This window comes from Coregonus lavaretus (assembly GCF_964263955.1).
Source record: "Coregonus lavaretus genome assembly, chromosome: 25".
Classification (NCBI taxonomy): Eukaryota; Metazoa; Chordata; class Actinopteri; order Salmoniformes; family Salmonidae; genus Coregonus; species Coregonus lavaretus.
The window spans coordinates 17,130,391-17,151,754 of NC_140012.1; the positions used below are offsets into that span (position 1 = coordinate 17,130,391).

Below are 21,364 nucleotides of genomic sequence, written 5' to 3' on the forward strand. Positions count from 1 at the left end.
CATCATAGGTACACGTCAACTATGACAGACAAATTGAGGGGAAAAAATCCTGAAAATCACATTGTAAGATTTTTTAATGAATTTATTTGCAAATTATGGTGGAAAATAAGTATTTGGTCACCTACAAACAAGCAAGATTTCTGGCTCTCACAGACCTGTAACTTCTTCTTTAAGAGGCTCCTCTGTCCTCCACTCGTTACCTGTATTAATGGCACCTGTTTGAACTTGTTATCAGTATAAAAGACACCTGTCCACAACCTCAAACAGTCACACTCCAAACTCCACTATGGCCAAGGCCAAAGAGCTGTCAAAGGACACCAGAAACAAAATTGTAGACCTGCCCCTGGCTGGGAAGACTGAATCTGCAATAGGTAAGCAGCTTTTTTTGAAGAAATCAACTGTGGGAGCAATTATTAGGAAATGGAAGACATACAAGACCACTGATAATCTCCCTCGATCTGGGGCTCCACGCAAGATCTCACCCCGTGGGGTCAAAATGATCACAAGAACGGTGAGCAAAAATCCCAGAACCACACGGGGGACCTAGTGAATGACCTGCAGAGAGCTGGGACCAAAGTAACAAAGCCTACCATCAGTAACACACTACGCCGCCAGTGACTCAAATCCTGCAGTGCCAGACGTGTCCCCCTGCTTAAGCCAGTACATGTCCAGGCCCGTCTGAAGTTTGCTAGAGTGCATTTGGATGATCCAGAAGAGGATTGGGAGAATGTCATATGATCAGATGAAACCAAAATATAACTTTTTGGTAAAAACTCAACTCGTCGTGTTTGGAGGACAAAGAATGCTGAGTTGCATCCAAAGAACACCATACCTACTGTGAAGCATGGGGGTGGAAACATCATGCTTTGGGGCTGTTTTTCTGCAAAGGGACCAGGACGACTGATCTGTGTAAAGGAAAGAATGAATGGGGCCATGTATCGTGAGATTTTGAGTGAAAACCTCCTTCCATCAGCAAGGGCATTGAAGATGAAACGTGGCTGGGTCTTTCAGCATGACAATGATCCCAAACACACCGCCCGGGCAACGAAGGAGTGGCTTCGTAAGCAGCATTTCAAGGTCCTGGAGTGGCCTAGCCAGTCTCCAGATCTCAACCCCATAGAAAATATTTGGAGGGAGTTGAAACTCCGTGTTGCCCAGCGACAGCCCCAAAACATTACTGCTCTAGAGGAGATCTGCATGGAGGAATGGGCCAAAATACCAGCAACAGTGTGTGAAAACCTTGTGAAGACTTACAGAAAACGTTTGACCTGTGTCATTGCCAACAAAGGGTATATAATAAAGTATTGAGAAACTTTTGTTATTGACCAAATACTTATTTTCCACCATAATTTGCAAATAAATTCATAAAAAATCCTACAATGTGATTTTCTGGATTTTTTTTCTTCTCATTTTGTCTGTCATAGTTGACGTGTACCTATGATGAAAATTACAGGCCTCTCTCATCTTTCTAAGTGGGAGAACTTGCACAATTGGTGGCTGACTAAATACTTTTTTTCCCCACTGTAAAGCAGAGTGTGGGTCACTGTCACTCCTCTCCTCCCAGCGATGTGTCAGGGCTAAGACCCAGATTCTGTTGCTCCTTTCATCCTCCCTCCATTCTCTTTCCCCCCAGTGGAAAGACCATGGCTGTCTGGAGGAAACATGGCCACCTCTTACCCTTAACATGCTGCGAGATAACTATTCAACCTTCAGGAGCACCTACTCTTCAGGCGGTAGGCTACTTCTGTCACATTCATGGCTCTCTGTTGTATACTCTTCATTCATGTAATTTCATTTCATGTCTTTTTTTATGGTGCTGAAACCAGAGAATTGCTATATTGTATTATATGGAAGCTATAGAGACAAGGTAATAGCAGTAAATAAAAATGGCATTGAGCTAGAGACAGAAGCAAAACCTGAGGCTCTAGTCAACAATTCCCTCCTTTTCAGCACTTACATTATACTGTAATCTATAGGTTATTCTTTATTCAGTCTGCACATTAAGGAAAATGGAAGTGAGGAGAAAATACATGGATTCAAAGACTACAAGAAAAAGAAGTTAAAAGAACCAGATTTTCATTAGGAATTTTATTAGTAATTATAATCTGCCAAATATACAGCCATTATTGAATCCGTCTACCTATTATACATATTCATATATGTCATTTACAAAAGTAGTAATTAGTCATCAATTGCAATCCGATATGAGAGAGAAACCGCAGATACACATCATCATTTCCCCTGCATTTCATGTTACTGTATACGTCAGAACTGAAGAACAGATGGGGAATTTCCAAAGAGAACATTCTGACAGCACTGATACTATACTCCATATTATTCCAGACCACAGGAAGACCAGTCAAGGTTCAACGAAACCCAGGGTCCGTATTTACAAAAGTGTCTCAGAGTAGGAGTGTTGATCTAGGTTCAGGTCCCACCTCTCCATATAATCATATTAATTATGCAAAATGTAGGCAAAACTGATGCTATGTCAGGGCTGCGTTTAGTAACTAGTTCTGGAACGTTCAATTGAACAGAAACAGTGCTGTACTGAACGACCAGTTGAAAAACGGGGAGGGGTTAGGTTGTGAAATGCTGTGAGCATGTCCACTGCCCTTTAAATACATCACTCATTGGTACAAGCCACACCTCACCACACCCACCAAACTGGAGCGAACGTACCCGTCTTTTCAAGAACGTACAAAAAAGTTTTGGAGAAACGTGTCTTTAGTACAAACTGTTCCGCAACGTAGCAAACGTTCAAGCGAACTGACTACACCTCTACACTCATACCCTGAGACTATGGCTGCGTTTAGACAGGCAGCCCAATTCAGTTTTATTTCCACTAACTGGTCTTTTGACTAATCACATCAGATATTTTTCAGGACTGATCTGATTGGTTAAAAGACCAATTAGTAAATACAAATAAGATTTGGGCTGCCTGTCTATATGCAGCCTATGTAAATAAGGTTCCAGAACAATAATGACAACAAGCTGGAAAATACGTTGTTAATCCCACTAACCAAATCAATCATCTGACTACTTAGCTACAGTTTGTTGCAAAAAATCTTTGAGAGAAATTGAGTTTGTCCTGTATATACAATAATGATAACTCACTTCTGATTAGCTCAAGTCTAAAGACAAAATCCAGTCTTGCCAAATGCCATATGAGTGTTTCAATACACCAACTTAGACATTTCAGTCAGGTATTATATAAAACAACTTTGTGGATAAATGAAACAACATTTCCACACAGGGAAAGTCATTGGTTAGTTCACAGCAAAGGGACAGATTTTATACATTAGCTATATTCATTTGTTTTTCAGTGCATTATTGGTTTAGTTTTTTAAAGAATAGCAGACTTCAGCAAACACAAAACAAAACCATTTTTGTTAACTTCTTGCCCATTAACTATATGAAGACACAATTTACCCATAAAATAGAACTGGTGTGTAAACAAGAGATTTCAACTCATTGTAGAACAAGTCGCTATTTGACTTCACCAAGATGAAATGTAAAGTCTTTATATAGTGTACTATCTACCCGTTGTGGTTCTAATGTATTACAACTTCCAAAGGAGCTGCAGAGGGTGTCAATAGTAAACAACCATCTTAGAGGTCCCTTATTCAGTAACGACTGACATTACTGTACCTCCATAAGCATAGGCCACTGATAGCACATCTATAAACACAAAATGTTATGAAATGTTTAAAAGTTGAAAGTGCTTATAGATGGGTTATGAGTACTTAATGAAGATAGTGTTACTGTAACGTAAATCATTACCACCCTTTCTTTATCTACAATTTTGAGACTTTTACTAAAATAAACAATGCCCTGTTGCAAAATGCTGAAGCTGGTCGCTTGCTAAGGAGTTGTTGGAACAATAGAATGAAGACATTTTGAGTAGATGTAAAAATGTAAAGCTGCCAGAATGATAAACGTTTGAAATTAATATATGGAGTAGAAAGAAATAAGGCATCGATAATAACAGTCAAAATATCTTCAAAAGACTGTAAACATCTCTCATAAAGGTTCTTCCTCCTTACCATTTAAAATATGTACTAAATCGTCAAGTATTTTACTGATAAGATTATCATCCAAAATATTTTGTCTTTTGGTATTAGTTTAAAATCAAACATAGAAATGTAGCACTGTCTGCATATCTTTGAAAATATCTGCATATCTTCTGTTAAAATAATAAATCAAACATTCTATAGCTATCAGGGTTAAGAAGATGCAAAAGAAAACAACATTTCTCTTCACTTAAACAATTGACAATATCTTGATAGAGATCACACTACGGAAGCATTGTCGGGGTACTGACAACAACAAGGATCTAATCCACTTCCAGGCCTTCAAGTTTAGAACTCTATCCAGACCTTGCTCCCTCTCCAAAAAAGACCAGTACTTTGGCATTCTATTCCTCTGAACATGAATCACTAGATCAACAAACTCAAAATCTCTCTCTGGTCAGTTTGTTAATTCATTGTCATCACAGCAGCATATTGCATTTCTTTACAATTAAACAGACCATGACACAGTGTAGTGGGCAGAGGGAGGAAAATCTGTCATATATATCATCTTAATCCCTCATTGGAAAAACACACGTAACATAAATGGTAGTAGCATCTGTCAACAGACTGTGGGATGTGATGACTTACGAGGAACTTTTTTCTGGTATGCTGATTTTGTGTCACTAATCATTTGGACAAATCACGATTTCATAGGTGCTCGGATCTTTCGAATTTCAGAAGTGATGGGGACATTTGGCCCATAGACTTGCAGAGTGTTTCCGTTTAGAGGGGGTGGAGACTTCACAAGTCGTGTTAGTATCTCTTAACATCTCCCCTGAGAACTTAATAGAGCATCTGACACAATTAAACAAGATTTTAGTTCTTGGTTTCCGAGATTAATATAATCTTAAAAGTCAATAATGAACAAGTATCACTGCAAGGATACAGGTTTTAAGAAGAACAGGTAAGGCAATTTGGAAGCAAAATATATAGCTAGATAGAGAACAGCAATGCTAAAAGTACATAACCTCTACTGAGTTTAACTTAAAATGGATAAATACAAATCATTCTGGGACAATTAAAGACAAAAGGATCTGAAATAAAACATGAAGATATACACTTAGGCAAATTATATAAAATATAAAACATATGATCAGCAAGCCAACAAAACGAGGGTACTCTTTAGGGATAATCATTTGAGTATTGATTACAGTAGTTTACCTGAGTTAGATACCTGTTAACAGTGGTTAGAAATCAAGAAGCACATACATCGGACAAAGAGTTATGGAGAAATGACTTCATTGATATAGTGCATATAGTGCAGTGAATCACGGGGCGAGGGGACGAGGGACTGGACTGGGGGGAGGGGGGGCTACAAATCCTCCATTCACACAGTAAAACACAGATGGGTACACTTGACTTCCCCAATGAGAGACAAACCACTGGAGAGAGAAGGTTATTGGTGGAGGATCTGCTGCAGCACCTCCAGCAAGTGTTTCAGGCCGTAGATGTAGCCTTGGTCCTGGCTCTCGCTGGGGAAGACGTGAGCAAAGTCAATCATCCTCACCTCCACTTCGCTGGCCCTCTGCTCTGGATGCGGCTCACCCTGGCCTACCTCCCCCACCACCCCCTGTTCCTCTTCTTCCAGTTGGGCTTTGATACCGTTGCCGTTGGGTTGCTCCGCCGACACCAGACCTGGGCACTTCCACGTGCTGTTGTGCTCCTTGGGGTTGGTGGGGTTGGGGTCTGTCGTGGTGTTGCTGGTGGCAGTTATGTTGCCATGGTGACCCTGGGTGCAGCCCTTCTTGTGCATGGCGTACATGGTGGACAGGCTGTAGTCGAGCGGCACGGCAGCACAAATGTTGTTGTTGTATTCCAGTACGTCCTCATTGGGCTCGCAGCAGGCGTCAGCGGAAGATGTGGTCTTCTCTGGGAGGCCCCTGGGGACGTGGCCCTCGGGGTTGGGAGGAGGCAGGCCCTCATATACAAACAACAGGGAGCTGGCATAGAAGGTTAACTGGATCTGGCCCTCGAACCATCTCAGGATGTTCTGGACCTTCAGGATACTGGCAGTGATGGCGTCTTTTCTCAGACTCTTCCCATTACAGAAGAATTTTGATAAACCTGGGAGAGGAATGGGAGAGGTCATTATTGTTGTTGTTGAGGAATACAATGTTTTCTGATAAGAAACGATGGTGATGATTTGATCTGTTTAGATGATACCCGAAGCGTTTTCCTAATTGAGAGCAAGTTTGGCTAGCAACTACAATCTAAACCATGTGGAAATACACAGAAGGATATAATGTTGTTTATTTTGTGACAGGGTTATTATTGTCTCAGGAGCTCACCGTCTTTGATGGTGTCCTTGAGAAGGCCTCGTCCGTAATGTTGATCATACGAGTCATAGCCGTCAGAGTTCACCTTGTACACCTGTAGGGTTTGAAAGACAGAAGGAAGAATTACATTAACAGCAATAAACAGTTAGATGCAGCACATAGGCCTATTGTTTGTTCTCATATGGAAGCACTAACAAGCACCACTCCAAAACTTCAAAGGAGATGACGGGTCTCTATATAACAAACTCAAAGTGACTTCTCCATGATACAATCATGGGTGGAATACTCCCTCTGGTGGTGAAATTATATATAAACCCAATTTGCTCAAAACATTTCTAATATGATGCACATATATACACGTGACATAATATGATACATATTTTTTTCTGTGATATTAATAGCAATGTGAGTAGAACTCAGAAGTCTGTGAGGACTCAGAGACAATAATTCCATGCCCATGCTGAGAGGAGCAAAACTATTGTATTTACCAGAGGGATTCCTCCCTCTATCACTGCAATCAGGAACATCATTATCAGCAATGAGTCTTATCACTTTGTGGTCACACACAGCAGATAAGCAGATTTTTCCATGCTCCGTGCCAGAAAGCCTTTGACCCTGGGGCAAACACAGGGCATGTCAGTGGATGACCCTCATGCTGAAGGTCTGTGTTCTTACAAAGCCTATAATGAATCTTATTCACTTACTAGTCTACCTTATTGACTAGTAAGAGGAGCTGTAAGATGGGTGAGAAGACAACCTGGTATGACAGAGCTTGCCAGTGCAGATCCTATGCCAAATATTCCAGAAGTGAAAACTATACCGGTGGTCCTCAACATTCATTTCCCAAAGCAGAGTATGACAGGAACTATTACTCATTTATTTGCTGATTGAATATTGAGTTAATATTATAGAGTATTTGAAAGAGACAAATTGTAGCCTAATTGAAGCATGTTCACTGTTTACTCCACAGCGTGGGACTGAAGGAGAAAAAACAGTTATCATGACCCTCAGAGACCTGTGAGGAACACCCAGAGGAGGGGAGGGCATAATGGTGATTGGGGTAATGGAGAGGTCCTAGTCAACAGATCTGAGATCAGTCAGATAGAAGGTTGCTCCATCCTGTTCTACTGATGGCTAGAGGCTTCCTATTACTGACCTCCCTAGAGCCTACTGTTATTTTCCCAAAAGACAAACTCAAAATGTCGTCGTTCACAGAAAAAGGGAACAAATGAGTCACTGACAACCACAACAAAACAGGTGGGGTTTTAGAATGGGTTCTAAAAGGCATCCATGGGTGTGACTACTTGGTGCTGACCAAGCAACTAGAGTAGGGTCTTAAAAAACACCCACCATGGACGCCCCCTGGACTTGATTGAGAACAGACAAAATAAAATAAAAACACCAACTTAGGATAGGAAGTACCAACGGACATGAAGAAAAACTGCCAGATGAAGGCTTTGTTCAGCTCTCAAAGGTGGAAGAGCTATTGTGAGGTGTAGTTCTCCCAACATCTCCTCTCCAACTGATGCACTGGGCCAGCAGGTCTTAAATACCAAGTGGGCCTGCGCAGGTGAAACACATCCTGACTAACGAGATGACTCCAATCAGTGCGTGCAACAATGTGCTAGGTTACACATGCTAGTAACTACAAAATTGGTTACACAGTAGTTACACAGGCAAGATAATAGACTGGCAAAGTGGGGCGTTTACCTGGTTAGACTATTTTGCATGCATTCAAATACCTTTGGTCGGCGTGCACTTTTCAGGTATGTACAGTGCATTCGGAAAGTATTACATTTTACCTTTACATTTTAGTCATTTAGCAGACGCTCTTATCCAGAGCGACTTACAGTTAGTGAGTGCATACATTATTTCATACTGGCCCCCCGTGGGAATTCAGACCACTTGACTTTTTCCACATTTTGTTACTTTACAGCCTTATTCTAAAATAGATGAAATTGGGTTTTTTTCTCCTCATCAATCTACACACAATACCCCATAATGACAAAGCAAAAACAGTTAAAAAAAATAAAAATAAACTGAAATATCACATTTACATAAGAATGCAGACCCTTTAACTCAGTACTTTGTTGAAGCACCTTTGGCAGCGATTACAGCCTCGAGTCTTCTTGGGTATGACGCTACAAGCTTGGCACACCTGTATTTGGGGAGTTTCTTCCATTCTTCTCTGCATATCTTCTCAAGCTCTGTCAGGAGCATCGCTGCACAGCTATTTTCAGGTCTCTCCATAGATCAGGTTCAAGTCCGGGCTCTGGCTGAGCCACTCAAGGACATTCAGAGTCATGTCCCGAAGCCACTTCTGCGTTGTCGTGGCTGTGTGCTTAGGGTCGTTGTCCTGTTTGAAGGTGAACCTTCGCCCCATTCTGAGGTCCTGAGCGCTCTGGGGCAGGTTTTCATCAAGGATCTCTCTGTACTTTGCTCCGTTCATCTTTCCCTCGACTAGTCTCCCAGTCCCTGCCGCTGAAAAACATCCCCACAGCATGATGCTGCCACCACCATGCTTCACCATAGGGATGATGCCAGGTTTCCTCCAGACATGACACTTGACATTTAGGCCAAAGAAATCAATCTTGGTTTCATCAGACCAGAGAATCTTGTTTCTCATGGTCTGAGAGTCCTTTAGGTGCCTTTTGGCAAACTCCAAGCGCACTGTCATGTGCCTTTTACTGAGGAGTGGCTTCCGTCTGGCCACTACCATAAAGGCCTGATTGGTGGAGTGCTGCAGAGATGGTTGTCCTTCTGGAAGGCTCTCCCATCTCCACAGAGGAACTCTGGAGTTCTGTCAGAGTGCTAAATCGGGTTCTTGGTCACCTCTCTGACCAAGGCCCTTCTCCCCTGATTGCTCAGTTTGGCCGGGCAGCCAGCTCTAGGAAGAGTCTTGGTGGTTCCAAACTTCTTCCATTTAAGAATGATGGAGGCCACTTTGTTCTTGGGGACCTTCAATGCTGCAGACATTTTTTGGTACCCCTCCCCAGATCTGTGCCTCGACACCATCCTGTCTCGGAGCTCTACGGACAGTTCCTTGGACCTCATGGCTTGGTTTTTGCTCTGACATGCACCGTCAACCGTGGGACCTTTTTTAGACAGGTGTGTGCCTTTCCAAATCATGTCCAATTAATTGAATTTACCACAGATGGACTCCAATCAGGTTGTAGAAACATCAAGGATGATCAATGGAAACAGGATGCACCGGAGCTCAATTTTGAGTCTCATAGCAAAGGGTCTGAATAGTTATGTAAATAAGGTTTATTTTTTATTTTTAATACATTTGCAAAAATATCTAAAAACCTGTTTTCACTTTGTCATTATGGGGTATTGTGTCTAGATTGATGAGGGGAAAACATGTATTTAACCCATTTTAGAATAAGGCTGTAACGTAACAAAATGTGGAAAAAGTCAAGGGGTATGAATACTTTCCGAATGCACTATAAATATACTGACGTGTAAGGCCATGTTCAGTTCAGTGAACTGGTCAATAAATCTATATAGCATGTGGTAGTATTTTGCAGTCCAGCTGTATTGAAATCATGCGAATGGCATAACTATTTAACAAAGTCTGAGGATAGAGACGCATTGAGTTTTCCATATACGGCCAAGGCAACACTGAAAGCTGCTCTATACTTAATCCACTATGTAAATCTAAAAACACAACAATCCTGTTGTCGAGGGGGCCATTCAACTATATTACAACAAGCCATAGGCTGGCTTTGGTCCTTGGGGTGGAGATGAGGACTTTGCTCTCCTGTAAGTCATTATGGAATGGTAGAATAGTGGTATGTTGGTTTTAGCCCTGTGTGATTGATTGGTCAGTGACGACCAACCCGGTGTTCAAACAGAGAGACTTCAGAATGGACCTGAATGAGATATTGAACTCTTCACATAAACATTAACCTAAACGTGTGTGAGGTGTGAAGCCAGTCAGACAGGAACTGGGGAATTGGAACAGGTGACGTTGGGCTAATGAGATGCATCTACAGTGCATTCGGAAAGTATTCAGACCCCTTCACTTTTTCCACATTCTAAAATTGATTTTTAATGTTTTATCCTCAATCTACACACAATACCCCATAATGACAAATCGAAAACAGGTTTTTAGAAATGTTTGCAAATGTCTTAAAAATAAAAAACAGAAATACCCTATTTACATAAGTATTCAGACCCTTTGCTATGAGACTCTTACATTTTGCTCAGCTGCATCCTGTTTCCATTGATCATCCTTGGGACGTTTCTACAACTTAATTGGAGTTCACCTGTGGTAAATTCAATTTATTGGACATGATTTGGAAAGGCACACACCTGTCTATATAAAGGTCCCACAGTTGACAGTGCATGTCAGAGCAAAAACCAAGCCATGAGGATGAAGGAATTGTCTGTAGAGCTCCGAGACAGGATTGTATTGAGGCACAGATCTGGGGAAGGGTAACCAAAAATGTCTGCAGCATTGAAAGTCCCCAAGAACACAGTGGCCTCCATCATTCTTAAATGGAAGAAGTTTGGAACCACCAAGACTCTTCCTAGAGCTGGCCACCCGGCCAAACTGAGCAGTCGGGGGAGAAGGGCCTTGGCCATGGAGGTGACCAAGAACCAGATGGTGACTCTGACAGAGCTCCAGAGTTCCTCTTTGGAGATGGGAGAACGTTCCAGAAGGACAACCATCTCTGCAGCACTCCACCAATCAGGCCTTTATGGTAGGGTGGCCAGACGGAAGCCACTCCTCAGGAAAAGGCACATGACAGCCCGCTTGGAGTTTGCCAAAAGGCAACTAAAAGACTGACCATGAGAAACAAGATTATCTGGTCTGATGAAACCAAGATTAAACTCTTTGGCCTGAATGCCAAGCGTCACGTCTGGAGGAAACCTGGCACCATCCCTACGGTGAAGCATGGTGGTGGCAGCATCATGCTGCGGGGATGGTTTTCAGCGGCAGGGACCGGGAGACTAGTCAGGATCGAGGGAAAGATTAAATGAACGGAGCAAAGTACAGAGAGATCCTTGATAAAAACCTGCTCCAGAGCGCTCAGGACATCAGACTGGGGTGAAGGTTCACCTTCCAACAGGAAGCACACAGCCAAGACAATGCAGGAGTGGCTTCGGGACAAGTCTCTGAATGTACTTGAGTGGCCCAGCCAGAGCCCGGGCTTGAACCCGATCGAACATCTCTGGAGAGACCTGAAAATAGCTGTGCAGCGGCACTCCCCATCCAACCCATCAGTGGTGTGAAGATCTGCAGATGGGAGAAACTCCCCAAATACAGGTTTGCCAAGCTTTTAGCATCATACCCAAGAACACTTGAGGCTGTAATCACTGCCAAACGTGCTTCAACAAAGTACTGTGTAAAGGGTCTGAATACTTTTGTAAATGTGATATTTCCGTTTTTTATTTTTAATACATTTAAAAAGTCTAAAAACCTGTTTTTGCTTTGTCATTATGGGGTATTGTGTGTAAATTGATGAGCGGGGAAAAACAATGTAATCCATTTTAGAATAAGGCTGTAACGTAACAAAATGTGGAAAAAAGTCAAGATGTCTGAATACTTTCCGAATGCACTGTAAATTATCCTTCCTATCTCTTTTTTGTTTTCTATTTTTTATATATATTCATTCTATTTTCATATTTCAGGTTATTACACGTCATGATTTACAATTTCAGATTACTTCATACAGTTAGTCACCTCAAATTTTTGGCACCCTTGAAATAGATTAGCAAAAAAGACCATAAAATAAATACAAATACTGTGCTATATTGTATGCTAAAACATTATTTTAGACTATGCCTCGCGGAGACATAAATATCATACCTCCCCCCAAAAAATGACCTCCCCTCTTATTGGTAATGGTGAGAGTTTAGCATGTCTTGGGGGTATGATGTTTGTGCCTCTAACTTTCTCACTAATCATTATTCACGATTATCATTAATCATAGTAGCATCCACCTTAATGTAGCTGTGTTCAGAAACATATTATATTCTTATTTACAATAGAAGTGATTTCAAAATGACACAATACACTATTTACCATTCATTTCTATTGGGCACAAAATAATCTAAAACAAATTGCAAATGCATCCAACAAGTTTGTGGAGTCACAAGCTTGATGTAGTCATTGCGTGCTAGGAATATGGGACCAAATACTAAACTTTTGTAATAAACATAGTGTAAGTGAATTTGTGTAAATACTTTTGGTTCCCTAAAATCGGGGACTATGTACAAAAAGTGCTGTTCTAAATGGTTCATCCAATATGGATGAAAATACCCTCAAATTAAAGCTGACAGTCTGCACTTTAACCTAAGTCATTTTATCATTTCAAATCCAAGAGCCAAAACAACAAAATGAGCCTCTGTCCAAATAATTTTGCAACTCACTGTATGTATGAAAATAACCTCAAATAAAAGGTGACATTCTGTACTGTCTCCTCATACTGTATGAAACACCTGTATGAAAATGTTCTAGCTTCACTGTATAAATATGCAGGGAATGTATCTTTGAGAAAAATTATATTACTTGTTAAACAAAATCTCTTTATCCGTGCAATTGTATAAGTATTTGTATTATATATTTTATACAGTCTTTTTTGCTCATCTTTATCAAGGGTGCCAATAATTCTAGAAGTGGACTGTACATGTACAGTTAGATGGGTCAGAGGATCAGGTACACTCAAGGTCATGGATATTTTAACACTGTTCAAAGGCAGTGTTTCTCAATCCTGGTCCCGGGACCGAAAGGGGTCAGAACCAGGGAAAAGCAACAACGCTCAAAGGTATATGGACAAGTATGGTAGCAGATTCTCAGCAGGACCAAGCCAGCCATACAGAATGGAGGCAAATCAGATATTAAAAAATAAATGATAACAAAAGCAGCATCAACAGTCAAGCAAGCAATTTCCAAGTCAAAAGGAGGGTCTGCCCTCTGTAGAAGGAATGAAATACATAATTTTGGAATGAAATACATACATTTTCCCTTTTAAAGTGTAGTTTTACAAAGTGAATCAAATCCTGCAGCCATCAACTGTGCTATGGTGGGTGAACATTTTCCCACTCAAGGACTATGCGTCTCTTGGCTAGGATACTACCAAAAGCGATTGCATCCTGCATTGCCCTGGGCACCATTAAACCAATAGGTGGTAGACCAAAAATGGCGAGCAGAGGGCACACTTCTACATTGACTCCAACCATAAGATATTGTTGCAAAAACACATGACCAAAACACAACCATCTTTGGATTGTCCTTCTAGCTCATGTTCGGCTGCCCAGGTAAGTTTATCAACACCTGGTAAAATCCCTTTGAGGGATTATTGCCATTGTGTTCCTGTGATTACCATGTTAACGGAAAACAACTAGTCTGATGGCGGAGATGAGGTCATCGGGTATTGATTCTACTTGTTCAACACTAGTGAGTGTACAAAACAACACTGAGTGTACAAAACATTAGAAAGACCTTCCTAATATTGAGTTGCACGTCCCTTTTGCCCTCAGAACAGCCTCAATTCATTGGGACATGGACTCTAGTGTTGAAAGCGTTCCACAGGGATGCTGGCCCACATAGACTCCAATGCTTCCCACAGTTGTGTCAAATTGGCTGGATGTCCTTTGGGTGGTGGGCCATTCTTGATAGACACGGGAAACTGTTGAGCATGAAAAACCCAGCAGCATTGCAGTTCTTGACACACTCAAACCTGGCACCTACTACTATACCCCCTTCAAAAGGCACTTACTGTCAATCTTTTGTCTTGCCCATTCACCCTCTGAATGGCACACATACACAATCCATGTCTCTATTGTGTCAAGGCTTAAAAATCCTTCTTTAACCTGTCTCCTCCCCTTCATCTACACAAGTGGATTTAACAGATGATATCAATAGGGGATCAAAGCTTTCACCTGGATTCACCTGGTCAGTCTATATCTCACCTGGTCAGTCTATATCATAGAAAGAGCAGGTGTTCCTAATGTTTGAGTTGAGGTCTGGCAAAAGTTTTTCTTTAAACTTTATTTTTCTCACCATGACAACCTTGACATAACACCTTGACATAAACTATTAATATAATAAACACAGTGAATATCAGTAGTGATCTAAACAACCCTTCATATACATTTACATTTACATTTTAGTCATTTAGCAGACGCTCTTATCCAGAGCGACTTACAGGAGCAATTAGGGTTAAGTGCCTTGCTCAAGGGCACATTAACGTCATTTAGCAGACGCTCTTAGCCAGAGCGACTCACAAATTGGTGCGTTCACCCTATAGCCAGTGGGATAACCACTTTACAATTTGGGGGGGGGGGGGTTAGAAGGAATACTTTATCCTATCCCAGGTATTCCTTAAAGAGGTGGGGTTTCAAATGTCTCCGGAAGGTGGTGAGTGACTCCGCTGTCCTGGCGTCGTGAGGGAGCTTGTTCCACCATTGGGGTGCCAGAGCAGCGAACAGTTTTGACTGGGCTGAGCGGGAGCTATGCTTCCGCAGAGGAAGGGGAGCCAGCAGGCCAGAGGTGGATGAACGCAATGCCCTCGTTTGGGTGTAGGGACTGATCAGAGCCTGAAGGTACAGAGGTGCCGTTCCCCTCACTGCTCCATAGGCAAGCACCATGGTCTTGTAGCGGATGCGAGCTTCAACTGGAAGCCAGTGGAGTGTGCGGAGGAGGGGGGTGACGTGAGAGAACTTGGGAAGGTTGAACACCAGACGGGCTGCGGCATTCTGGATGAGTTGTAGGGGTTTAATGGCACAGGCAGGGAGGCCAGCCAACAGCGAGTTGCAGTAGTCCAGACGGGAGATGACAAGTGCCTGGACCAGGACCTGCGCCGCTTCCTGTGTAAGGCAGGGTCGCACTCTCCGAATGTTGTAGAGCATGAACCTGCAGGAGCGGGTCACCGCCTTGATGTTGGCGGAGAACGACAGGGTGTTGTCCAGGGTCACGCCTAGGCTCTTCGCACTCTGGGAGGAGGACACAGCGGAGTTGTCCTCCTCCCAGAGAAACAACCTCACAACCTCACATTCTGCCCTTCTCCATCTTTACTTTCTCAAATGGTTACTAATGCCAAGTAACCACTAATGATTATCAATTTAGTAGATTCAATAACTTCATTACAATAAAACTTTGAACCAACCTGTCCCTGTCTTTTCCTAAATATGTGTATTTTACAGTCTACCAGTACTTCGAGATCAACATCATGAAACGACAAAAACTGTCTGAGCCATGATGGTCAAAATGACCATATCAGTGCTTTCGAAAGTATTCAGACCTCTTGAATTTTTTCACAAAAAATAAAACATTTAAATATTACATTTAAATAAGTATTCAAACCCTTTACTCAGTACTTTGTTGAAGCACCTTTGGCAATGATTACAGCCTTGAGTCTTCTTGGGTATGACGCTACAAGCTTCACACACCTGTATTTGGGAAGTTTCTCCAATTCTTCTCTGCAGATCCTCTCAAGCTCTGTCAGGTTGGATGGGGAGCGTTGCTGCACAGCTATTTTCAGGTCTCTCCAGAACTGTTTGATCGAGTTCAAGTCCGGGCTCTGGCTGGGCCACTCAAGGACATTCAGAGACTTGTCCAGAAGCCACTCCTGCGTTGTCTTGGCTGTGTGCTTATGGTCGTTGTCCTGTTGGAAGGTGAACCTTCACCCCAGTCTGAGGTCCTGAGCGCTCTGGAGTAGGTTTTCATCAAGGATCTCTCTGTACTTTGCTCCGTTCATCTTTCCCTCGATCCTGACTAGTCTCCCAGTCCCTGCCACTGAAAAACATCCCCAAAGCATGATGTTGCCACCACCATGCTTCACCGTAGGGATGGTGCCAGGTTTCCTCCAGACGTGACATTTGGCATTCAGGCCAAAGAGTTCAATCTTGGTTTCATCAGACCAGAGAATCTTGTTTATCCTTTATGTGCCTTTTGGCAAACTCCAAGCGGGCTGTCATGTGCCTTTTACTGAAGAGTGGCTTCCATCAGGCCACTCTATCATAAAGGCCTGATTGGTGGAGTGCTGCAGAGGTGGTTGTCCATCTGGAACGTTCTCCCATCTCCACAGAGGAACACTGTAGCTCTGTCAGAGTGACCATCGGGTTCTTGGTCACCTCCTTGACCAAGGCCATTCTCCCCCGACTGCTCAGTTTGGCCGGGCGGCCAGCTCTAGGAAGAGTCTTGGTGGTTCCAAACTTCTTCCATTTAAGAATGATGGAGGCCACTGTGTTCTTGGGGACCTTCAATGCTGCTGACATTTTTTGGTACCCTTCCCCAGATCTGTGCCTCGACACCATCCTGTCTCGGAGCTCTACGGACAATTCCTTTGAACACATGGCTTGGTTTTTGCTCTAACATGCACTGTCAACTGTGGGACCTTATATAGATAGGTGTGTGCCTTTCCAAATCATGTCCAATCAATTTAATTTATCACAGGTGGACTACAATTAAGTTGTAGAAACATCTTAAGGATGATCAATGGAAACAGGATGCACCTGAGCTCAATTTCGAGTCTCATAGCAAAGGGTCTGAATACTTATGTAAATAAGGTATTTCTGTTTTTTTTTTTTTTTTATATTTAATAAATTTGCAAAAGTTTATAAAAACCTGTTTTCGCTTTGTCATTATGGGTTATTGTGTGTAGATTGATGAGATTTATATTTTTTATTTTATCCATTTTAGAATAAGGCTGTAAAATGTGGAAAAAGGGAAGACGTGAGAATTTCTCAGCTTTACACTTCAGTAATAAGTAGTCGCAAGTATTTTTTAGATACCTCTCAATAATTGCAGCGTAAAAACGGCCTAAGGTACTGCCACCAAGGTCTCATATAGCCCCTCTCAGTAACATGAATGGCAGTAGCAGTTGGAGAGCCCTTTTCAACCCAATGGGAGGGACTCATAATGAGGCTGAAGAGGGAGACTCACCCTCATTCCGAGAACCAGGAAGCCAATCTCCTCCATTAGCGGGTACTTCTTGATCTGCTGGTCCCGCTTCTCGTAGGAGGCAAAGGGGTCGTAGCTCTTCTGGCCTATCTTCACGTCCATAATACAGGGCTTCTGGAAACGCCGAGTGACGTCCTCAAGTTTCAGGTACAGCTCTGTGATGTCATCAGAGGGCGTGGAAATATGGCGTGGGAGACAGACATTTTTTTATAAATCAACACATTTGGCCACTAAAATGATAGAGGAGGCTTTGTTTCACCACTACAGTGTCATCTTTCTAGTAGCAAATTAGAACACTGCCTTGATTGTTTACATTTAACAGCTAGAGAGCTCTGCTGTGAAACCATCAGAATGACAAAAGTCTTTTTGAATGAAGTGCTGGCCTAGGATCAGTTTAGTCTTTTAGATCATAATGACTAACATTTTATGGGCAGGGAGGACCTGATCCTAGATTAGCACTCCTCCTCTGAGTTCCTTTATGAATACAGGCCCTGGTACATGTTGAAATAATATCCCAGGTAGGTTTAAGGATTATTTTTGGGCCGGTGTTTACCATTAGGAGATTCAGGCGAGGACCAGGTGCCAAAGTATTTGGGGAGGTGATGCTGAAGGTCCAACAGACACGGGTCACAGCAGTCCTCAGCGTAGACCTGTCAGAAGCAAAGGACAGTTAGGACATATACTTGTTGATTAATCATATCAGCTCCTTTGAGGGAACTACTCACCATCTCTATGTGGGAATGTCAGTGTCTTTATTGATTGGGATGTTGTTTTACCAACATGTCGCATGTAGAACAAATATTAGGAGTAATGCGATAGTACAATACAAACATTATTTTCCTTCCCTTTTATCATTCACTACAGTGAAATGATGGTGGTGAAAGTAGCCAGGTTTGTAATACATGATTCCTCTGTAAGAGAGTATTTCCAAAGCAACCATTTCATCTTGTGTACATTTAGTCCACTTTAACAATAGGAGAGTAAGCGGTGCCAGTGGAAATCTCTGATAATGCTTTGGCTAAATGTTGTTGCAGTGGACATGCTGAGGCAAACACCTTTCTTAAGCCCTTAAATAAACAGATAGCCCTCTGGTTTATATGTGGGGAGTGTGCTGACCTTGCCCATTGAGCTAGTAGAGATATGGACTACATTACTGTGCCCAGTATTGCCATAACAAAGGCCCCCAGAGCCCCTGTAAGGGGGTAGACTGCTAAGCTTCCTCAAGAGCTACTCTGGATGATTGAACGATAGAATGGTTTAGGACTAATCACTCACTTTTTGTTAACTCATTTAATCTACACGTCAACTTGAACATAAACTTTGTTCAAACTGACATGGGGAAATTGTTCCCATGTAACATTTTGTAGAATTGAAAGGGATGACTTTTTGGTGACTTCATGCAGAACTAAAAGCAATTTCATAGAGCACACACTGTAAAGTGAAAATTAATGTACTTTCAGATAATAATATATATATATATATATATTAGCATCAAAGGTGGATGGTTACCATGCTGTAGAACTGCATCTCTCTAGGACCTCGTGGAGGGGGCTGTAGCTGTTTGAGTACTGTGCCATCAGGATGTTGCAATATGCCTGTTGAAACAAAAGGTGTGGGCCATTCTGACACTTAGCAAAGATCTAGTACTGGTTGCAGCATAAAGGTAAAGTCAGAATATTTCAAAAATACATCCTTCCAGCTAAATAATCATGACTGGATTGGAGAATGTGACCGAGAGGGCCCTAGCTTTCACAATTGTGCAACCATTTTAGAATTGTAGTTACTTCAAGAGAGAAAGGAAGGATGCATTTCTAAAGTATTCAGAATGGGCCAAACAGTTTGCCAGTAATACCCAACTGAGAAGTGCAAAGGTTAACTTGTGTTTAACGTCAAGTCATAAAACGATGTACCTTATCAAAGACACCGGGGCACCAGTAACATATAAAGTATGACACTTTACACTCACTGTGTGAGACTTTGCTCCAATATTAGATCGAGAGGAGTGAAAAAGAATGGACCGCACGCCACTCAACTAAATGTTACTACCTCAGGCACAGCTTGAATCTTACAACTGAAATCAGCTGAAATGGTGAAAGTGAAAACTGAGAAGAAAGCACCCTGATTAGAATATGGACTGGCTGGTTGTGGGATTGGGCATTACAGCTAGATATAACTGTCTATGACAAAGAATTTACCCTGGCCTGACCTTCCCACCGGTAGGAAATGAACACTCCAAGCGTCAGCGTTTAATCAACTCTGAGGTTAAGCGTGTGTCAAGAGTCTTGACCTAAATACGAGTCTGACACCCATGCCCTGGCTGAGGGTAGGATTCAACTGAAAGGCTCTTAGCAGAGAGACAACAAGGATTACATCTTACTGACACAGGCGCTCTGTCACTGTCTCCAAGGACAGAAATAATACATTGGTTCTTCTTACTCTTGACAGTTCAGTTTCAGCTAAGAGAGTCTTACTTCAGACATTGTATTTGTAAGCCTATTTCATGATTTAGGCTATAGCCACTGGCAAGTTGCTTGGTGAGTTTGTAGGCTACAACTATGTGGATGATCAAGAGTGATAGTGGTGATAGAAGCCAAACGGGATATCAGTTGCTTGATTACAATAGGAGAGCCGATAATACAGGATTCAACTAAAGTACACAAAAGGTTACAAGCAGGTGCTCTATTCTGTTATTGACTGACATTATGAAACCTATCACAGTGGCTTGCTTGCTTGCTCCATAGTGTTGTCCTGGTGATAAATAATCCTGGGAAAACAGTTTAGCCTACTTCTGTCAGCTTTTGAGGTATTGTCATTGAACAAAAAGAGAGCTATTCTACCATGCAGACCAAGATTACACAATTAAAAGTCACTCAGTAGTGGATAAACAACATGCACCGTGGCGAAAGGAGAACATATTTGATAAGTTCAGTCACTGACCTACTTTATCAACGCCATACTTATGACCGGCCACCTGATGGGAGAGCGGCACACATCCGTTCAGGTGCGCCGCCTGCGATCCTCCCTGAGCGTTCTTCTCTTTCACTGAGCCGGAGAGGCGAGTCCCCATGTTCACCATGGGACTATTGATTTCCAGTCTTCCCAAAGCTAAAGATGAGTCCATTATCTGATGTTGAGTTGACATTAGCAATTCAATAGCTTTCAAAAAATAAAATACAAATAGGCAATCTATAATTCACATGTTGATATTATGTAATCAGAGCGACCCCCACACGATTTCGAACACCGAGGGATGTCTTCATCGAATTCGTCAAATGGGCTCGCGTTCAGCACCAAGTCTAACCTAGTATTTACAATGTAGCGAGGCTCCAAAAGCACTGCTACAATGATTTTCATATCTTGATCCGCAACATTAATACACTCTGGCCACATCCCACTTCCTCACAAGGGAGACGTAAACACTCCTCTCCCGAAAAATGTTCTGATGACACAAGACCGATATCCGCGTGCAATCTCGAAAATGTTAGTCTCTTCGAAACTACTTCGGGCGCGACCGTTTGGTTGGCTGTTTGGGATACATACACAAACAAGCCCCGTTGTTTGCTGCTTACATTACACGTCCCACAATGCTAAAATACAGGCTGCTAACGGTGACATCACATCTGACTTACAGGCTCCCCAACGCGAAATTGTTTCTCAATCAAAAATAAGCACGGGAAACAATATAATGTCGGACACGATATCGATATCTTTAAAGCGTTGCAATGACGTTCACATTCGAACAGTTCCCTATGTGGGCGGCTATCAACATGTCATCTTGCTGGCTACCTACCTAACCTGCACTTGCGACACTGCCCCTACTGTCGCAATTATATCTACTTCTGGCAACAGCTTCAGTGAAGTGGCGTTTCCGTCACTGTCGAAAAAATTGCCTATATTATCAACTTTCTAATCTACTCTATGCCTACATTCTAGGTAAGTAAGAGAAACCATGATTTAATTTAATTTAATGTTTTACATTTGCATGAGGTTTATCATCACTGTGCACAAAGCAATTTAATTTAGCTGATGATTTTATCATTCTGAATCTTCAAGTTTTATTAGTCGTATGTACGGATATACGCATGGTAAACGAAATGCTT

At 42.1% G+C, this 21,364-nt stretch overlaps 1 protein-coding gene across 1 annotated transcript; it reads right to left on the reverse strand.

The window, feature by feature from the left end:
- Positions 1–2,055: 2,055 nt before the first annotated feature.
- On the reverse strand, positions 2,056–21,063 carry LOC311101150 (inositol polyphosphate multikinase-like). Its single transcript, XM_084142227.1, has 6 exons — positions 20,202–21,063; positions 18,774–18,859; positions 17,818–17,914; positions 17,247–17,419; positions 6,362–6,443; positions 2,056–6,137 (listed from the first exon to the last, which is right to left on the reverse strand). Exons 1-6 carry the CDS (start codon positions 20,404–20,406, stop codon positions 5,470–5,472), a joined length of 1,311 nt encoding a protein of 436 aa, XP_083998353.1. The 5' UTR covers positions 20,407–21,063; the 3' UTR covers positions 2,056–5,469.
- Between the last annotated feature and the right edge of the window lie 301 nt (positions 21,064–21,364).